Source organism: Rhynchophorus ferrugineus, unplaced genomic scaffold (genome assembly GCF_030347505.1).
Source record: "Rhynchophorus ferrugineus isolate W39M unplaced genomic scaffold, kcgeb_rfMv2 rfM5, whole genome shotgun sequence".
Classification (NCBI taxonomy): Eukaryota; Metazoa; Arthropoda; class Insecta; order Coleoptera; family Curculionidae; genus Rhynchophorus; species Rhynchophorus ferrugineus.
In genome coordinates, this window is record NW_027472584.1 from 18,785,500 (window position 1) to 18,805,798 (window position 20,299).

Sequence of the window (20,299 nt, forward strand, 5' to 3'; positions counted from 1 at the left end):
GGGACGGTCCTCCTACTGTTGCGATAGCCGCGGGTTCGAATCCTGCTGGGGCATGGTCGTAAATTTATGTTTGTGATTGTTTAAAATTTGTGAATGTTCTAGGCAAGAGTGCAAAATCCGACGAGGAAAACGATCCGAACCACGGGCCTCGACATTAAGCCTACCGACTGGCGAGTGACCAACTTTAGAAATCATCACAGAAGACACCCGATCTTACCCAAGCCTGATTACTGGCGTGATTGGGATCATTTTCATTGTCCGATTTTACACTATTGCCTAGGACAATCACAAATATTAAACAGTCACAAACATAAATTTACGACCATGCCCCAGCAAGATTCGAACCCGCGGCTATCGCAACAGTAGGAGGAGACCGTCCCATCGCCTTTATCACTGCGCCACCAAGCCGGCTATCTCATGTTCTTATACGGTATATTATTCGTTGTATTTGTTGTACGTAAAACAATTACGGACGGGTAATTTCTAAAATCAAAATTTGGCAAAGTTGCACCTCAAAATGCCGGCTGGCAATTTTGAATCGGAAACACTGTTAAATCGTGAAATACTATTAAACGAAGTTATTCAATTTTAAGCAGTGTTACTTAAGATTTTGTGTTATATTTAGTTATTCCTGTCTTATTGGAACTATTACAGAGTTATGATAAGTTTAAAAAAAACGATAAAGACTAGTATGAACATGTAAATTTATATTTTACATTTTTTGCAGAGAGAAAATATTAATGTGCCTGCTTTATCGGAAGGTATGTATATACAGCTGCACAAGAAACACCCGACATAGGCGAAAATTTTATCCAAACATAATCTAACAAAATTCAAGGAATAACAAGAATCGTCGGCCTTCTTTGATTATAATATACTTAAAATGTCGAAATCAGCTCCTTTTTTTAATAAGATATCTGGCCAATAAAGAACAGCTACCAAAAATTGTTTAAGAACTGATAGAAATTGATATTGTTCTGGAGACAGTATATAATTGTACCAAAGGTTATTTATTTCTAAAGGTTAAGATTTTTGTGTAAAATTTACTGGTATTAACATCTTTAATTTCAGGCTTCTTTAGTAAATGCATTTCTTAACTTAATTTGTGCATCAAGAGTGAATAACATTAATGTTGCAAAGAATTTTGAAAACAATAAAATAGAATAGAATCATAGAATTTTAATTCCTTATTTGTTGGTGAGTTGTTAGCTTCTCCATGGGACATAAGACAAGGTAGAAAGCAGTAGGTACATGAAATAAGGCAAATTAAAGATGAGCTATATGCAAGGGTGAGATCGTACAGTGGAATAAATAAATAATGGACGATGCAAATTTATTTAAAAGTTTTAAATAAATAATAAGAAAAATAATAAAATAAAGAAATAATTATTTTAATCAGCCTAGTGAATTTATTATTTTTGCAATATATTTTTGTTGAGAAATACAAAAGACAAAGACTATATGAATACATAAATGAAAAGTGTATGAATACATAAGTGAAAATATGCAGCAGTTAAAATGAAAAAATGAAATAGAAGAAATCATGAATTATGAACGGTAAATTTGTAAACATTTTAAATAATGTATAAATATTAAGGTGTTTAAGGATTAATGTAATAAGATATGTGAATATATGACATTTTATTTTTTGAACCTTCTATCAATTATTTTGATTATTTACTTTATAGACCTGGATTTTGAAAAATCAGTAGTTAATGTAATAATTTAATTTAAGTTAATTAATAAATTCCATGATTGTATTCATTCTTGTTTTAATATCAATTTCCCAATTGTTTTATTCATATATTCTTTGTTTTAATATACAAACATGTATTATATCATTTATTATTTCATATGTTTATGAAATAATAGTAAGGAAAGATCATGTATACTTTATATATGATGCTCTAAAGTTATGAAATAACCTTACTTATGATATTTTGTTATCATGTTCTTTGGTGTAGAATTTAAGCCTATCAATATTTTGTTGATTATTGAAAGTTAATAGAAGTTAGATTTTATTAAATGTCATTTAAAAAAGGTTTAATTAATTAATGTTATATATCAAATACGTATCTGATCTTATATTGAAAATACTGTGAAAACAATTTTCAGTAACATTTTTAAATTATACCCTTTACTCTGTTATGAGAGAAACATGATTAACTTAAAAATTGTTGTCAAATTTCGATCACAGGGTGATCATTAGTGATTCCTTTGATAAGTTCAAAAAATAAAAGTTCAATAATGAGGTATGTAAACAAATTAAATAACTTTGAGGAGACGAAACAACAAACATTAATATGATTAATACCCATATCTATAATTAATGTTTAGAAACATCTATATTACTATCATGATCGTCAGTTTTAATAAAAGAATTATCTAGATAAACTCATATTTTACCGATCATTTGTAGTTACATAAAAGAAATATATTTAATATTGAAAGTCAATTATTTTATGAAAGAGAGACGATTTGTATAGAGGGATAAAAAAATATTAGTTATCGAGTCGCGGACATGAGACGGCAATATCGGTGAAATGAAATATAAATTGTACAAGTACAATGAGGTACAGGTACGTTCTGATTAACGACAATGTACCCGACTGAGAGAAATACATGGGAAGATGAAGGAAAAAAAAAGAAGCGAGACGCGGCAATAAAAAGAATCAATTTGAGACCCGTACAAGTCCATCAATAATTTATTAAAATATCCTATCGTGGGTTATGTTTTGATAAGTGTTCTATTTAAATGAACCGATCCATTTGGTGACCTTGAAGGCTGTGCGGCTAGTCTCGTCTTAGCAAAGGGGCCCGCAGCCCTGTAAATAATGAGTCTGTGTGACTTACTGCGGGGGGGCATGCGAGACTCTGCCCCCGGGGGGCCGTATTCATTTCCAATCACCACTGGATACTGACTGGATCCGTTTTAATTTTCTATAAAGAATTATTGTTTTATAACACTTTGTTCGCTAATCGGCAAAATAATTGTTTAGTCCGGACTGTAATTAATAATGTGCCTTAATTGTTTCGTTTTACTTCGGCCTTCGGGTTCGGTAAGAGAGCCAACTCTCATTTTCTGCGTCCAGATAACCGACTAATGAGCGTGATATTTACATGCCCCATCGGGGATATGATTATTTGTCGTATTTTTCTTCATATAAATTACCGCTATCGATATTACCACCGAAGAACACCAAAGTATACTTAATTGTGACCATTCTTTATTTTAATTTAAAGGTTTTCTTCATAATTTAACTGTTTATTTTACGAATAGACTTATTTTTTAGGTATCTTCATAAGAAATGCGCTGCTTAGACAGGTCACGACTCATATATCGGGTCAAGTAGTAATCAGAAGGAGAAAGGTCTGGAGAATATAGCGTGTGAAATAGCACTTCCCATTTTAATGTTTTTAAATATGTTTTCACCGATTTTGCAACATGTATTCCGGTTCGATTGTCTTTCGCGGTGCTCGGTTCAAAATCGTCGATTTTAGTCGATTCTCATTGATGGTTTCATCCTACAATGCCTTCAATTTTTGTTGGCAGAACGCCCTTTATCTTCGGTATCAAAATCACCACCTTAAAAATGTCGATACCACTATTCACATATTGAAATTAATGGAGTTTGATTACAGTGAAAGATCAGATATTTTCAACGCACTGAAAAATATTTGTTCACACTTCGAGAAACTGACACAAATATCCGCGATACGTTTTATACACATTAACACCATCTGTTGTAAATCTTTTAAAATTAAAGTAGGCCTGTACATTTCATTAGATATTAAGAAAAATAAGTACAAATATACCAATCAAAATATATTCCATCATTTTCTACAATTTTTTTGTTCAGATTTCTAGTAACATAGGGATATCGTGTCGAAAGAACGATATTGGTTTAGCAGTGATACAATATATTTTCGTACTTATTCAGAAATTCAGAACCGTACTGCCTGGATTTGAAGAAATAGTAATCAGAAGGTACTAGGTCTGGTGAGTAAGCTGGATGAAGCAGAACTCCCCATTTTAGCTGTAACAATGTATTATTCAGAATCGAGATTACAGTCTTTTGTTTCTGCTGCTTCGGTTGTTACATCTGCAGTAACAGTTTCATTTAGTTTTATCAGCTTGTAATATACCACACCTTGCTGATGCACAACAAGACTTATAGTGATGAGATATGATGACCAATCCATTACTTTTTGTTTAGGATTGCTGCAGTAGATCACCATTCATAATACAGATAATAAGATTTTCCCTTCTTTTGGATCTTTTCCATCGCATATAAACGCCTGTAAACAGTTAATTTATCTAGACTGTCTGAAAGTTATTTCAGAGTTTGAGCAGGGTTTTCGGCCAATGAGTTTTACAACTCATTGTTTTCAGACATTTTGGCCATTCTTTATCACTGTCATCAAAATCACAATTTTTAAATGGTTGTTTTATTTTGGAGAATGTCAAAACTATAGAATTTAACCATTAGGCTATGTAGTTTGTGAAAATAAAACTAATTACGTAATTTATTAAAGACCAATCTTGACTGTTAAGGTACCTTGGAAGTTCCACAGTTCCTACGTTTTTATAATAACTCAATTTTTGTTACTTTGTTATTATTCACTGTTAAATATATCACAAACACGTTTATACCTTCACTATTATTCAAAACACTATGTTCACTATACATTCACTATATATCAAAAATATATGAAACTCTTTTATTAAAGGCTAAAGGTATTAGTAAAACTTGACAAAAATATTTTCATGTATATGAAATATATAGGCAATAAAAATAGAGCAGATTCCATCTGTTTAAAGATGCACCGATAAAGGTTGTTATAAAGTTGAAAAGGTGACACAAGATATATAAATTCAATTATTTATTTGTTTTCCTTTTATCAATTCACTTTTAACCCTAAATAATTTACATCAGAACATAACTAAAAGTAATAAGAAAAATGAAAAGCTATAGTTTGAATATACTGATGGATTCCTATGGTATCTGGGTGCATCTATATCTCTTAGGACTCTGTTCTGAAAAATATGAATATCCACATTTGCTGATGTGTTCGAAACAAGAACCAATTACAAAGTTAACTGTTTTTAAATAAAGCAAAATAAGAAAGAATTATATAATTTGTGTGATAACAATATACTATTTAATTAGTCAGGGTTTATCATAAGTATTTTTTATGTTCAAGATTGATATTAACCGTATTTGTGAATCACATAATGATTCAAAGTGAATTAGAAATTACTAAGTTATACAAGATAAGACTTTCTCCAGATCAATGGTCAAAGAATACAGACATCTTATTTGATAATGTAGGAATTATATGTCATATTTTATAACAGCCTATCTGAAATATTATACTTTATACATTATTTGGAATAGATTCAGTATTCATTTTACTTTTACAAAGATTATTTTGGTATTCTATTAACATTTATTTGGTATTCATTGAAAGTGATGCTAGAGATTGTTTTCCTTTACAGTATCTTTAGATAGAGTTAAATAATTTTCTTCATGGCTGGACCTTTATATTTATATTATTCAGTTATTACAACTAAAATTATGTTTCTGCAACAAATATTAAGACATCCAAAACTCTGAAATACTTCATATATTTCCAATAAGTAGTTAATGTTACAGTAAAATATTTGAAGGAATTGCCCTTAAATATGTTTTTATAACCTTTTGGACAAATGCGAAGTGCGGCAAAATGTTCAAAATTAATATGAGACATTTTAATATTTATGATCGATTGTTAAATTTCAAAACTAAATATATTTCTTATGATTTGGACAGGTGGTTTCCAAAAAAAGGGGGAATGAAATAAAAACACAAATTTAATTTTTATACGACAGCTATATTTTATCATGCCCATGGGCAATACATATTTTTCTGTACATAAGAGGGTGCAATAACAAAAACATTTAAAAAGTGCTCATGACGAATAACATTTTTGACGGTAGAGTTATTCCAGTCAAATTTTTTTTTAGTTGAAACGAAAAAAACAAAAAGAAAGTTCCGAGTTCGAAAAGAAACATTATTACAGGCCGATTTATTGTTCGTATACCTTAATTATTTCATCCTTTTTCTTAGATGGGGTAAGGAGGGGTTATTTACATCTATACATTTACAGACAAGTTAGCATATTTACAAAGTTATTGCACATTTACATATACATTTTTTTTTTAATAATGATCAAAAATTTCACAGTAAGATATACGGATAACAATCCTTTATTTATAGGTAACGGAGTATTTCATTTTATTTTCTTTCTACAAGCCAACACACAGTGTTTAAAACGTTTTTTAAACATTATTCGAATATAGAATTGCTACAAACTGATTCGTGATAATAAAATGAGCAAGATGTAATCGTTTCACATGAATAGCATTTTTTTAAATCACAACTTACTAGAGATCACTAAACTACTGTATATATTTACAAAAAAAATGAGTATTTGTCACGACTGGCTATGCAATTTTTTATACATGTCTAAAAAATTTATATTTATATATATATATTTATATATTTATACGAAATTCTTTGTACAAGAATAATAAATTAAAACAAAAAAAAAAAGAAAACAACTGGCTTTCAAATATATAATAAAAACTAAATTAATTATTCTAAAATCACAAAGGAATTAACAGTTGATAAATACTTTGAAGGTTGATCACCACCATAAAGGTACAGTCCTTAAATCTAAACTATTGTTTAAGGGTCACGAGACGTCAGTCTCCTTTTTCAGTAGATTCATATGTGAGGATTCGTTCTCTGAATGCATATTTCTTCTTGTTTTCGAAGCAAAAACTTTCGGACAACCTATTATCGTACACTTGAACATTTCGGACAAGTGATTCTTCTCGCAATGTTCCTTCAGTTGTGAGGGTGCACCGAATGATATTCGACAAAATCTACATGGTAGTTTCCCGTCTTTGTCTAGAGTGGGTAGGTCTTCTTCTACACAGTGAACGTACTTCACTGAGCTCGGTGGTAGGTTTGTAGGTGGTGGAGGTGATGATGATACTGGAGAACTCGATGTGGAAGATCGTTCTTTCCGTACGGTAGTACCGTTAAACTGGCCAAACTGGGTAAAATTTCCGAGAGGAAATGGTAAACCACCTAGAGGTGGAGGAAACAATAATGGAGGATGAGGAATTCTGTCTCCGTTTAACATCAACTGATCAAGATTCGATGGTAGATGGTGAGTTTTGAAAGCTTCTTCAGCATAAAGTCTCGTGAAGAATTCGTTGTGTAAAGCGGGATTCGGGAAACCGGGAAATGTGGATAAACCTGATCCCCCTTTATCTGAAGTCGTCGATAATAGCTTCCGGTGTAGGTTTAAGTTTGCGCTGTGTCTATCTCGACTTCTCTTTGATGGAAAAGCCGCATTACATCCATCTACGTTGCATTTATGCATTAGTTTCAAATGAACATTTTGGTAATGAGTCTTTACACCAAAATGATTTTGAAATATCTTTCCACAAGCTGTACATCGTCTTGGATTATCTTTATCTATAGGAACATCCATGGTGCTTATGAATTGACCATTATCGAAATGCCCAAAAAACTGATTTTGGCTGTTTTCATCGGGAGACTCACCTCCATTACTGCTTCCTGCTGAAGAAGCCTGGGAACGTGCCGGGCTGGGTGGCCCACCACCTACCATAAACCCCAACGGAGGAAATTGTGCACCGGGTGTTCCTAACCCCAGGTGAAACCCCTTCGACATCCAGTCGCTAAAATGGCCATGCGAAAGACTCTCCAAATGTCTCAGAGCATTGGATGAGTCGAAGGATTCGTCGCTTTTGTTACTTTCCACTGAGCTGGCTGGGCGATCATCGTTCTCATCGACGGCTTCAGAATCGTGAAACAGTTTTTCTTTTTTTAATTTGTCGATTAAAAAAAGGGGGGCCAGTGACGTTTTGATTTCGTTGCTGATGTTTTTCTCGGGTTCGTTAGCGTTAACGTCGGGACTGCGTTTGCCGAGATCCAATGGAGACTCGCACCTGTCTTCCACTTTGATCTCCTTTTTGGGCTCGATTTTTGCATCTACTTCTAATCTTCGAGTCGATTCGGCCAAGCGCTCGGCGAAAACATCATTTGAGGAATCACCATCACTTGTCGGATCTTCCATCATAACAGGTACTGCACACCGGGTAGGGTTTTGACTTTTTCGTTTTCGTTTATTCGTTTGTACACTGGACATTTCATCCTTTAAACTATGGTTATCAACTACACTCAACGAATCTTCGTTACTATCTACGTTACTTGTTACTTCTTCATCACCATCGGATATGGACATTTTCTGTTTTTTACTTGGCATACTGAAATCTTCGGGCTGATCGTTAACCACTGGATATGAGACCGGAGGTTCATTTGCCTGTTCGTGCTTTTCTACTTCATATAGTTCTTTGGGTGGTTCAGGTTCGACTATCGGTTGTGGTGGATTCACCGGTTCTGGTTCTTGTTTAACCATTTCCATCGGTTCTTCCTTTATAGGTTCCATTTCCATGACCGGTTGTTCCTTTTCCTGGGGCGGCATCTCTTCTTCTTCATCTCCACCGACTACAACAATTCCTTCTTCGTCGTCTTCTTCTTCCTCAGAATGTTGTTGGTTCGATGACGTTAAAGCGAGAGCACTAGGATCTTTCATTAAATGTTTATTTTCTTCCATGCTTCGTTGCATACTCAAGTCAAGAGTTTGTTTAAAATCGATGGTAGCTAGTGAGTGATATTTCATATCTGGTGGTGGCGTTAGTAGAGAGAATGGACTGAACGGAAGGGGATTGAGTGCCGCGGCTCCTGGTAAAGCCAAACCGGTTTGCGGCGGTATTAAAATCGGATGAGACTGAGCGCTTCTACCATCGTGCGGAGATATTTTTCGTCTTAAATGTGGCGAATGTAATTTTGGGTTCGGATTGGCGCTATGTCTATTTCGGGATCTTCGAGAACTGAACATCATGTTACACCCTTCCACTGTACACTTGTGCATTTCCCGCAAATGTACTGCGGAGAAATGAATTTTCAACGCACCTTTATCGCAGAATGTTTTCAAGCATACATTGCACTGCACTCGTTTCTTCCCTGTAGCAGGATTAATAAACTGCGTACCAAGATTTAACGGTAAATTAGGGGAACCCCATTGACGTTTGGTGGATGTTGATGGTTTTCTCGGTGGTAGTACACGGGGTTGTTTTGGTGTCTTCATTATATCTCTGTCTCGACTGAGATTCAAAGCACTGTGGGAGTTTTCATCAGCGTCATCGTCTTCTTCACTGTTATTGTTTCCACTGAAAATATCGGCGTTGGATGGTGACTTACTCCCACTGGACATTCTCGTTGACATTAAACCCGGGAATGAGGAAACAACTAAGCTAGCTGCTGCGAGAGCATTGGCAGATGCCGCCATGGCTGCTGCCGAATGTCCAAGAGATGTTGGGGGATGAGGTGGTGGTAAACAAGTTGGTAATGACGTGGATATGCTTAAGTTTAATCCAACCGTTTCGTTGTCGGTTGCACGGCGGCGTCCCATATCCGGACTAAGTCGGCTTGGAAACGTTGGAAGTCCCGCTGCTCCTAACTTACGATAATCGAACGGCTGCATACTTTGAAGCCGATTCAGTGGACTGTTGGTGATGTTAGTGGGCGGCGAAGCTGATGACATAGGTCCGCTGGAAACCGGTGGCATTTTCAGAAAGCTCAGGGGGTGCTTCTGATGCGGTGACATGGCGTGAGCTTGCGGGTGGAAGACAGACGGAGGAACAGTCGGGGGTGATGGACGACGGCTGGGGGACATTGCCCGAGGATGCGGCGAATGACGACGCTCCAGACGCTCCAGGGTGCGGTCCTGAAGTGCCTGTTGCGCCAGAAGCAGTTGCTGCGTTATGGCTCTGGTTTCTCCGAACCTGAGAAATTGCTGGAGGACCAGAGGTTCCTCCTCGGGGTTACAGATGCTCCATCGGTCCAGAGTGCTGCCGTATGACTCCTGCAATAAAAACAAAATAAATTAACGTCGAATACGAATGTTGTATTATTCGCAATAACCGTTCACGTCCGAAGCAGGTTCCCGCATATAAAAATCGTTTCGGCGGAACGGGAAAATTTATCTGGAAATTCAAAGAAAAGGTCGACGTCGACTGTATATTTTACAAACTCAACGTATAAAAATATACTTTCGATTCGATGCCGCTAACGTGTTTGTTTAGAATATGAAGTCTGCAGAATGTCTCCCACACATTTATAAATAAACGGTGTGATAGTCACCTGTCCTTTTCGAAGCTTAATCTATATCAAACAACTATTCATTAACTCTGTTTGTTGTAATACCAAAAGAATACCTCTTCTATTTTATCTACGCGTACACACTTTTTAATGATTACAAATATTTTCTTTAGGGGATAGGACCCCGAATACTTATCAGCATACAAGTATACTTCAATTACTGTTTCAAAATGCTCATATTTACTTAATATACCCACTTAATACTTTTATATTAATAACTCACTCCTAAAACAATGAACTGTGATATTTTTGGATATAACTAATCATTGGTTTTTAATATAACGAGACACTATCACAAAACTTCTTGATTTAAAAGTTTAAGTTAATGAATTTAAGAATTCAGCTATTAACAGATATTTTGTCGAAAACTACATGTATGTAAAATATTTTCTTTAGGGGATATGATCCCAAGTACTTAAGTATACTTTAATTATTGTTTAGTTTATCCCTCATATTTATCTGATATACCCACTTACACATTCTTATAATAATAACTCACATCTAAAACAATTTATTGTAATATTCCTGCATATATATAATCACTGGGTTTTAATACAACAAAAAAAATCACAAAACTTCACTATAGAAAATTTTAATTTATTTTAAAAATGAATCTATTAACATATATTTTAGAGAATAGGATCCCAAATACTTATATAACTAATCACTGGTATCTAATGTAGTAAAACAATCACGAAACTATTATATAAAAAATCACTTTATGATTTAAAATTTTAAATTAAGTTATTTAAGAGAACATATATTTTGCCAAAAACTAATAAATCTATAAATTAGTTTTAAAAGATTTCTTTTTTATTGTGAAAAATCGGTGAAATGTATTTTATTCAAAGTATTGTCCATTGGTAGCTGTTACATTTTCTCATCTATCAGGCAATTTACGTATTCCATCTCGAAATAACGATGTATCATTTCAGGCTATCCATGAATCGATTCATTTTTTTGGTATTCTCATAAGAAATGAAGCGCTGCTCAGTGAGAGCTAGGTCTGGAGAATAAGGCGGGCGCGGTAGCACTTCCCATTTTGATGTTCCCAAGCATGTTTTTACCAGTTTTGAAACATGTGATCGAGTGTGGTCATGCTGAAGAATAATATTGTTGTGCCTTTGCTGGTATTCTGGCTGTTTTCGCGCAGTACTTGGCTCAAACGCATCAATTATAGTCGATGGCGATCCCCATTGAGCAATATTTTCAAATTTTTCTGGTCTAGAACAGTGTCAGTCACCACATTTAAAACGTCAAGACCAATATACATATGTTGAAATTAATGGAGCATGGATGCACAAGCCTCACAGAGCATTCGATGATCTTAAGCCGCAACTTTTTTAACACTTCGATGAAATGACACATACTGAAAGGTGAAGCCTGTTATTGAGGCTTCAACATGAAGTTGGTTACAAATATACACGATGCGATTTAATACATAGAGAACATCTATTGTAAATCCTTTAAAATTAATTTACAGGCCTGATACATAAATTATAACTTAGCAGTCTCTATTAGCATTTATTAAAATATTTAGTAAGCATTCAAAAAATAAAGCTGAGTATATTTCTATTGATCTAGAAATGATTTTTTGTTAGTTATTCCTCATAATTTATTTCTCTCTATTATATTTAACAGTTAAATTCATCATAGTGTCGATAATATATGTTTTTTTATTTATGAAAAGTATTCGTTCGAAACAACATCACACACAACACCAGTAATTAAATCAATTCGTTTTGGTTAGTTATTGTACGGACAGAAACTAAATTTAATACTAACTGTTTCAGCTCCTCTCTTAACTTTTAACGATAATCAACTTTCTCGGTGGTAGAACGAATTACGAAGTGACTAAGAATTATTTAGCGGCGATTTGACTAAAGGGGGGCATTAAAATGACTGTTGTTAACAAATCCTACACCATCATCTGTCTGCCAGCCATTTCTGTTCCGTGTCTCATCATTTAATAGACATTCTATAGTTGCCACGACTTTGACAGTAGGATGATTCTTCTTCTGCTCCTTCCGAGCTACAATTCGATTTATAAAAACAGTTATCGGGACTTAAACGGTCTTTCTTACTGTATCTAATTGAAATGTTTTGCTAATATCATAATGTTTTTCGTGATGGATGATGTCTGACAATTACAATTTTCGAAATAACCCCAAAAAAACAACGAGATGAAAAACTTTATCGACAGATGAATTGCGGTGAAAAATTCATTATCGTCTTTTTAATGACCTGTATCGATGAACTTTCATAAAACTATTCGGTTGATGTTTGGGCATTATTCTTGTAAAAAATTAAGATTAAACGACTGCTGTCTGGTATAAACAATTATTTGTGATTATGAAATGTTTTCGCATTACTAATAACATTTAATTTATAACGAGTTGCAAATTATTGACATTATATCATTACCGCTGATTTGATAAGAATTCTTTTATTTAATAATACAGAATTTTTGCATTTATTATTAATAAAAGTTGTCTCAATATCAATTTCTTGATTTAGAGTTAATTATTATTTTAAAAAGTTACTCATTATTATATTTGAATTATTATTATTGCTAAATAAATTTGTTACAAAATCAATTTCTTAAAAAAGTGCTAATTATTATGAAAATTTGCAACATAAAATAGTGATATTGAAAATATTTTTCAAAATCAAAGAATGAGGTAGCTCTCAGTTTAAACTTTCCATCCACCAGTTTCTTAATTTAGTGCTGATTACCACAAAATATTAATTATTGCTATTTAAAGCTTTATAAAATACATTAGGTTGGGTAAAATCACTATTATTCACTAAAATATGTTCGGTACATACACAAGAATTCTTTTTATTACTAAACTATTTCTCAAAATCAGACAATCACAATTTTTCAGTGTTAATTATCTCCAAAATCACTGTCTTACTATAGTATTTATAATAATAACAAATTAATTATTACTAATTTGGTTGTATTATTGCGTTTATATCACTATTATACACTAAAATAAATTTGATACATGTCGAACAATTTTTGTTTGTATTACTAAAATATTTTTCGAAATCAAAGGCTGAAATATGAATATAGTTTCTTAATTTAGTGTTTATTAATATAAGAAATTAATTGTTACTGATTTGCTGCTATTGAAATTTAATTGGATGACATAAGGTCTGATGGTGATTATTATATTTAAATCACAATTCCCCACTAAAATAGATTTGATACATATACAAGAATAATTTTTCTATATTACTAAAATGTTTCTCAAAATCAAACTATAAAATATATCATAAAATCAGTTTCTTGATTTGATGTTAATTGTTATAACAAATTAATTGTTACTGTTTCTGTACTATATACATTTCATTAGGTAGCAAATTCCTGATACTGATTACTGTATTTTAATCACCATTATTCACTAAAATACAAGAATTTTTTTATTAGTCAAATATTTCTCAAAATAAAAACAATGAAAGATGTTTCAAAGTCAGTTTCCTAATTTAGGTGGTAGTGATTATTTTATTTATTATCACTAAAATATATTCGATACATATACAGGAATTTAGTTATTGCTAAAATATGTCTCAATCTGAATTGTCTAAAAATCAGAGCCTTAGTGTTATTGATTACTATAAAGAAATATTGCAACAGTTACTGATTTGGTGGTATATAAATTTGATTAGGTAGCATACATTCCTGATACAGATTACTGTATTAAAATCAGTCTTATTCACTAAAATATATTCTATATAATATACAAGAATTATTTTTCTATTAGTAAAATGTTTCTCAAAATAAAAACAATGGAAGATGTCTCAATCTCAATTGCTTTAAGGCCAGATTCTTAACTTAGTGTTATTAATTATTATAAAAAATAATTGTTACTAATTTGGTGCTATATAAATTTCATTAGGTAACATAAAATCATGGAGATGATTATTGTATTTAAATAATTATTATTCAATAAGTTGACCGTGAAGTTGTCAAATTATCTTACATCGGGTTACCGTCGGTAAAAAAGTGTGTATCTTCAGGCGCGATACGATGATCGATTCCCAGAATCCGTTTGAAAAATGTTAATTTTTTAATATCCCCACCATAAAATACGTGACTAAATAAAATAGCATCGGTTCATTTATTATTCTAAAATGTATATCGAAAATTCATCTAGCTGCTGGTTATTTATTTAGAACATTTCACGCTTTATGATATCGTCCACTGTCTGTCTTTTCGATTGGTTTAAGTATCCAAGAATTTTTGTTTTAGTCACAACGTTTTTTCATCGCCCGTTTTTTTTTTTTTGATCACCATCTACTTCCTATATAATAAAATATCAAGTTAAATATCCGTAACAAATCTCCGTCTCTAATATCGAAGTGTTGGTGAGTTATTGATATATAATTGTGAACCGCTATCGGTTTTTTTTTGGAGATTTCTGAAACCGAAAAAAAGTCAGCGTCGTTTTGGGTCACAAATTATTGGTTTTCGCTAAAAGCGATATGCAAAACGGCGTATAATTTGAGAGTCTGTGATTCTTTAACTGCACGAAATCATCGCCCGTCTAAAAAAGGCTTACATATTAATAAGGCTCGAACAACGCATTCGTGCTAAGTAATTCTTTCTACTATGCGTTTACTCAAGCCCCTATGCATAAAGGTAAAACATTATTAATCTACCGAAAACAGTAAAATATACGTGGTGGAACTTTAACGACTGGTTTCATCGCAAATTATAATACCACTAATCGGTAAATAACTGTTTAGATTAACGAACACAAAATTCTATAATTAAAAACGCATTAACATTGGCAAAAAGATAATAAACGTTTCGACTACAAGAAACATTATGCTGTTAATTCGAAAATAACTATTGCTACTTAATTTTTCGCGACTGCCAAGAATAAAACGGTTTAATTAATTAGAGGCAGAAGAAATTGTCGCGCTAAAAGCCAAACAATAATAAATAAAAATCTCTTTACTGGGCGGTGAAATAGATATGTCCCGAAAATTTTTGTAATATCATCCTGCTGATTGGATGAGGTTTGAAAAAAATATAATTGAAATTTGTCACGGTCTAACTAGCGTCTATGGCATCAATTTTGTTTTTTTTTTACTCATTTTCGTTCGCCTGTTAAAATTCCTCCTTTTGTACCGAAACCAAAAAAAAAAACATTGGGAAACGTCGCGATTTAGTTGAAAAAAACAGGAATGGATTTGGACGTACCTGCACAATATATCCTCTAGCGTAATCTTCAAGCGTCCAGCCAAATCCATGCAACACTCGAATCACTTGGTCCTTTTGGAGCACAGAAAACAATTGATCGAGAAGTACTTTCAGGCGAATCGGTAACGCTTGACATCCGTATAAAATTAAACTAGCTATGTCGAACGCAGCGTCCACTTGCACGGGCTCGGGAACACTGATACTGAAGAGATGTCGCAGACCCAACTTGTCCAATGCTGTAACAAAAGTGGGGGTAACTCACAGCGTGCGCACTGAGGGGGGCGGGGCCAGATGCGAAGGGGGGGTTGACAAAGGTGGACGCGAAGTGTAGGTGACGATACCCCTTGGCAGGGACACTCTGCACCCCCTCTGTTAGACAAGCACAGACCGACTCACTATTCCGTGTCTCAAACGGTATAGCGACTCGCTCCGAACTTATTTTTTCTTACAACTAAACGGCTATTATTTTACCGTCCTTATTTATTAATTAAATTACATGATTGACGTCTGAGGATTGCAATATTAAATAATATAACCCCTCCTTTAACTATCATACTATACTCATCTTTCGGTTTTGGTATTTCGGCTATAGTGTTTATTATAATAACAACTTTACTGTTACTGATTTGATGGCATTCTTGCATTTATCTCATTATTTTTCCCTAAAATTAATTTGATACATGTAGAAGAATTATTTTTGTAGTACTAAAATATTTCACAGAATGAAAGACTGATTATATCTCAATATCGAATATCTTAATTTAGTGTTTATTATTATAACTGTTTACATTTCATTGGATAAAATAATTCTACGCTAAAATATATTTGATACATGCAGTCTATCTAAAGTAGCAGTGAACTCAAGTCATCTCAATTTTAAGACGTCAATTTTTATATATTACAAAATTCTAATGCAAATAAAATAATGAAACAGAAATGTTATAAAATATTATTTATTTTTACATTATATATCAACCTTTCAAATCATAAAATGAAATATGTTTCAAAATCAGTTTCTTGAGTTAGTGTTAATGTTATAACTAATGAATTGTTACTGTTTTGGTTCTATATAAATTTCATTAGGTAGCATACATTCCTCATAATGATTACAGTATTTAAATTACTGTTACCCTCTAAAATATATTCCATACAATATATAAAAAAATTATTACTAAAACATTTCTCAAAATAAAAACAATGAGAGATGTCTCAAAGTCACAAAATAGTCTTAAATCACTATTATTCACTAAAATTTATTCGATACATATACAAAAAAAATTTTATTACTAAAAAATATCTCAAAATCAGGGTCTTAGTGTTATTAGTTATTAAAACACAATGTTACTGGTTTGGTACTGTATTTAAATTACTGTATTTAAAGAACCATTATTCTGTAGATATACAACTATTTTCTTATTGTTAAAATATCTCTTAAAATCAAATATATTTTAAAATATATTTTAAAGTCCCCTTTTACCAACTATGGGTTTATCTGGACTGGACCTATAGTTTAACGTGGGCTCCGAACCACGGTCCTCAGCATTAAGCCTACCGACTGGAGAGTGACCAACTTTAGAAATCATCCCAGAAGACATCCGGTCTTACCCAGCCTGGTTACTGGAGTGACTGGGATCATTTTCCGTGTCGGATTTTACACTCTTGCCTAGGACAATCACAAATTTTAAACAATCCAAATATAAATTTACGACCGTCCTATCGCCTTTACTACTGCGCCACCAAGCCGGCAAAATCAAACATTGATATATGTCTCAATCTCAATTGTCTCAAAGACGGAGTTTTAACTTAGTGTTATTAATTTTTATAAAAAAAATAATTGTTACTAATATGGTGTTATATACATTTCATTAAGTAACATAAAATCATGTAGGTGATTATTTAAGTTGAAAGTTTCATGATTGACGTCTGAGGACTGCAATATTTAATAATATAACCCCCCCTTTAACTATGATATTATACTCATCTTTCGGTTTCGGTAATTTTCACCCTTTGTTTCAACAAACATTTCGTTGTGCTCGAAAATTAATCGAGCATTTTTTGAAAGATCCGATTCGAACTACTCAACCATGAAAATTAGGCATTTAATTTTGCTCTCAATGAATTTTCTGTTGAAGGAAAATGAAAATAATATTCAGTTTTTAATTGATCAAGTGCGCTTTCGTTTTCTTTATCGATTCAAAATCCTTTTAATAACGTTTCCTCCGTTTAAAGGTGTTAGATTTCAGTGAAAAACCTATAAAAATTTTTCGAAATTCGTCTTGAAATTTTATATAGATGTTTTTTTTTTATTTTCAAGAAACGAATATTGAATATTGATATATATATATATATATATATATATATATATATATATATATATATATATATATATATATATATATTATTTGTTGGAAATTTGTTATATTGTCACACTATATATGTTTTGCATTTCTGTCTATATATTTCTATATTGGTGAATTTTTTAATCATATATATGTATTAAATTCTTAAAAAGATAATTTTATGGTATTACTGGGAACTGTATTAGATAAGAACTACTGGAAATTTCATTACTATATATGGTAGTTAATTATCAAATATTCATATTGACATTTTGATTGCTAATTTTAGATCAAATATAATAAATGCTAAATATAATGGTTCGCTTTATTGAAAATTGCGCTAGATTTATTTGATTGGACAAAATTTTTAAGGCGAGTTTTATATTGAAATGATAATTTTGTCCACTTTCATATAATTATTAGATGATTAAAAGTTTATGTTGTTTAAATTTTTTTATAAATTTCATATTTTTCACGTTTAAATTTAATAATCCTTATCGGTTAATAAACATAAAATTAATAATACAAAATTATTTGTCATATATATTTTGTAAAACTATAAAAATACAAAATCAGTATTTTTTGTATACACCGTTTATAACACCGCAGTTTATATATTTTTTGTAGTATGTCATTCAATCATAAATTAGACACTTTTTTGTCATCGGTTAGTATATAAATTACAATATTATTTATATAACCATAGTAAAATTATTAATTAAATCATCAGAAGGTAATCTTCTTTGACATGCAATAGTCGCTGGTTCGAATCTCGAACAGAGCATGGATTTCTACTAGCATGGTTACTAATTTCGATTTTTCCTTATTATTTATAATTATTGTACCTATTTTGTACAATGTTAATTTTTACGGTACAAGTAAAGTGTTACAGTAGCCAACGAATAATAATAAACACTAATTGAAATCAAATTGAAGATTCAAAATTCACTTTCACAATGTTGTTGAATGATTAAACGGTTATATTGTTTTTTTTATAAATTCTATATTTTTGATGAGTTTAAATTCAATAATCTTTATCGGTTAATATAAAAAATATAAAATTATTTGTCATATATATTTTATATCGTAAAACTATAAAAGTATAAAATCAGCATTTTTTGTATAGACCCTTTATAACAACGCATTTTTTTTGTAGTATGTCATTCAATCATAAATTAGACACTTTCTTGTCATCGGTTAGTATATGAATTACATTATTATTTATATAACCATAGTAAAATTATTAATTAAATCATCAGAAGGTAATCTTTTTTCACATTCGATAGTCGCTGGTTCGAATCCTTAACAGGGCATGGATGTAGCTAATTTCGATTTTTCCTTATTATTTATAATTATTGTGCTTATTTTGTACGATGTATATTTTACTCTAGCCAAAGAATAATAATAAAATCTAATTGAAATTAAATTGAAGATTCAAAATTCACTTTCACAATGTTGTTGAATGATTAAACGGATATATTGTTTTTTTTATAAGTTATATATTTTTGATGTGTTTAAATTCAATAATCTTTATCACCGGCTTGGTGGCGCAGTAGTAAAGGGGATGGGACGATCCTCATACTGTTGCGATAGCCGCGGGTTTGAGTCCTGCTGGGGCATGGTCGTAAACTTATGTTTGTGATCGACATATTTGTGACCTATTTATCTATTTTCAGTATAATTTGTAATATGTGAATGTTCTAGGCGAGAGTGTAAAATCCGACAAGGAAAATGATCCCAGTCACGCCAGTAACCAGGCTGGGTAAGATCGGATGTATTCTGGGATGATTTCTAAAGTTGGTCACTCGCCAGTCGGTAGGCTTAATGCTGAGGACCGTGGTTCGGAGCCCACGTTAAAGTTTAGGCCCGGTCCAGATAAACCCATAGTTGGTAAAAGGAGACTTATATATATATATGTTTAAAAAAATCTTTATCTGTTAATATAAAGAATATAAAATTATTTATATAAACACATTAAATATTATGAAATAATGTATGATTTAAATAACTAAAACCAATACTTTCTTGTATATACCGTAGACTATATTATTTATAAATACATAGTAAAATTATTACTTAAATAATTAAATTATTAGTTGGTAAGTCCCCCTTCAGATGGGATAGTTACGGGTTCGTATCCCAAACAGGGCATATATGTTCTTAATTTGATTTGTTTGTAAACATTAGAGAACAAACAACCGTCTTATTTATGATAGACTCGGCATCGGATGTCTTTTATATCAATTCAAATAAGATTGTTTGGTGAAAATAAAGAATAGAATGTTGACAAAAACCAAGAATTCCTGGGTTTAAAAAAATATATTTGATTGAACATAAATTTAGGGGGGCGAGAGCATTATATTAAAATAATTTTCGGTTGAAAATTTGCCAGTTTTCAATTTAAACAAAACGAACGTCGGCCATTTCTCTTCTGTTAAACGGGT

The 20,299-nt window shown here is 31.9% G+C and overlaps 1 protein-coding gene across 2 annotated transcripts in view; it reads right to left on the reverse strand.

Moving 5' to 3' along the window:
* Positions 1-5,853: 5,853 nt before the first annotated feature.
* The window catches only part of LOC143197057 (zinc finger protein basonuclin-2), a 332,352-nt gene continuing 317,906 nt past the window's right edge, over positions 5,854-20,299 (reverse strand). For both annotated transcript variants that reach the window (XM_076405142.1, XM_076405141.1), the window contains exons 4-5: positions 15,517-15,752; positions 5,854-10,005 (exon numbers count right to left, since the gene is read on the reverse strand). In XM_076405142.1, coding sequence (XP_076261257.1) covers positions 6,739-10,005; positions 15,517-15,752 — 3,503 coding nt within the window. In that variant the 3' untranslated portion in view covers positions 5,854-6,738. The remainder of the gene's footprint in view (positions 10,006-15,516; positions 15,753-20,299) is intronic.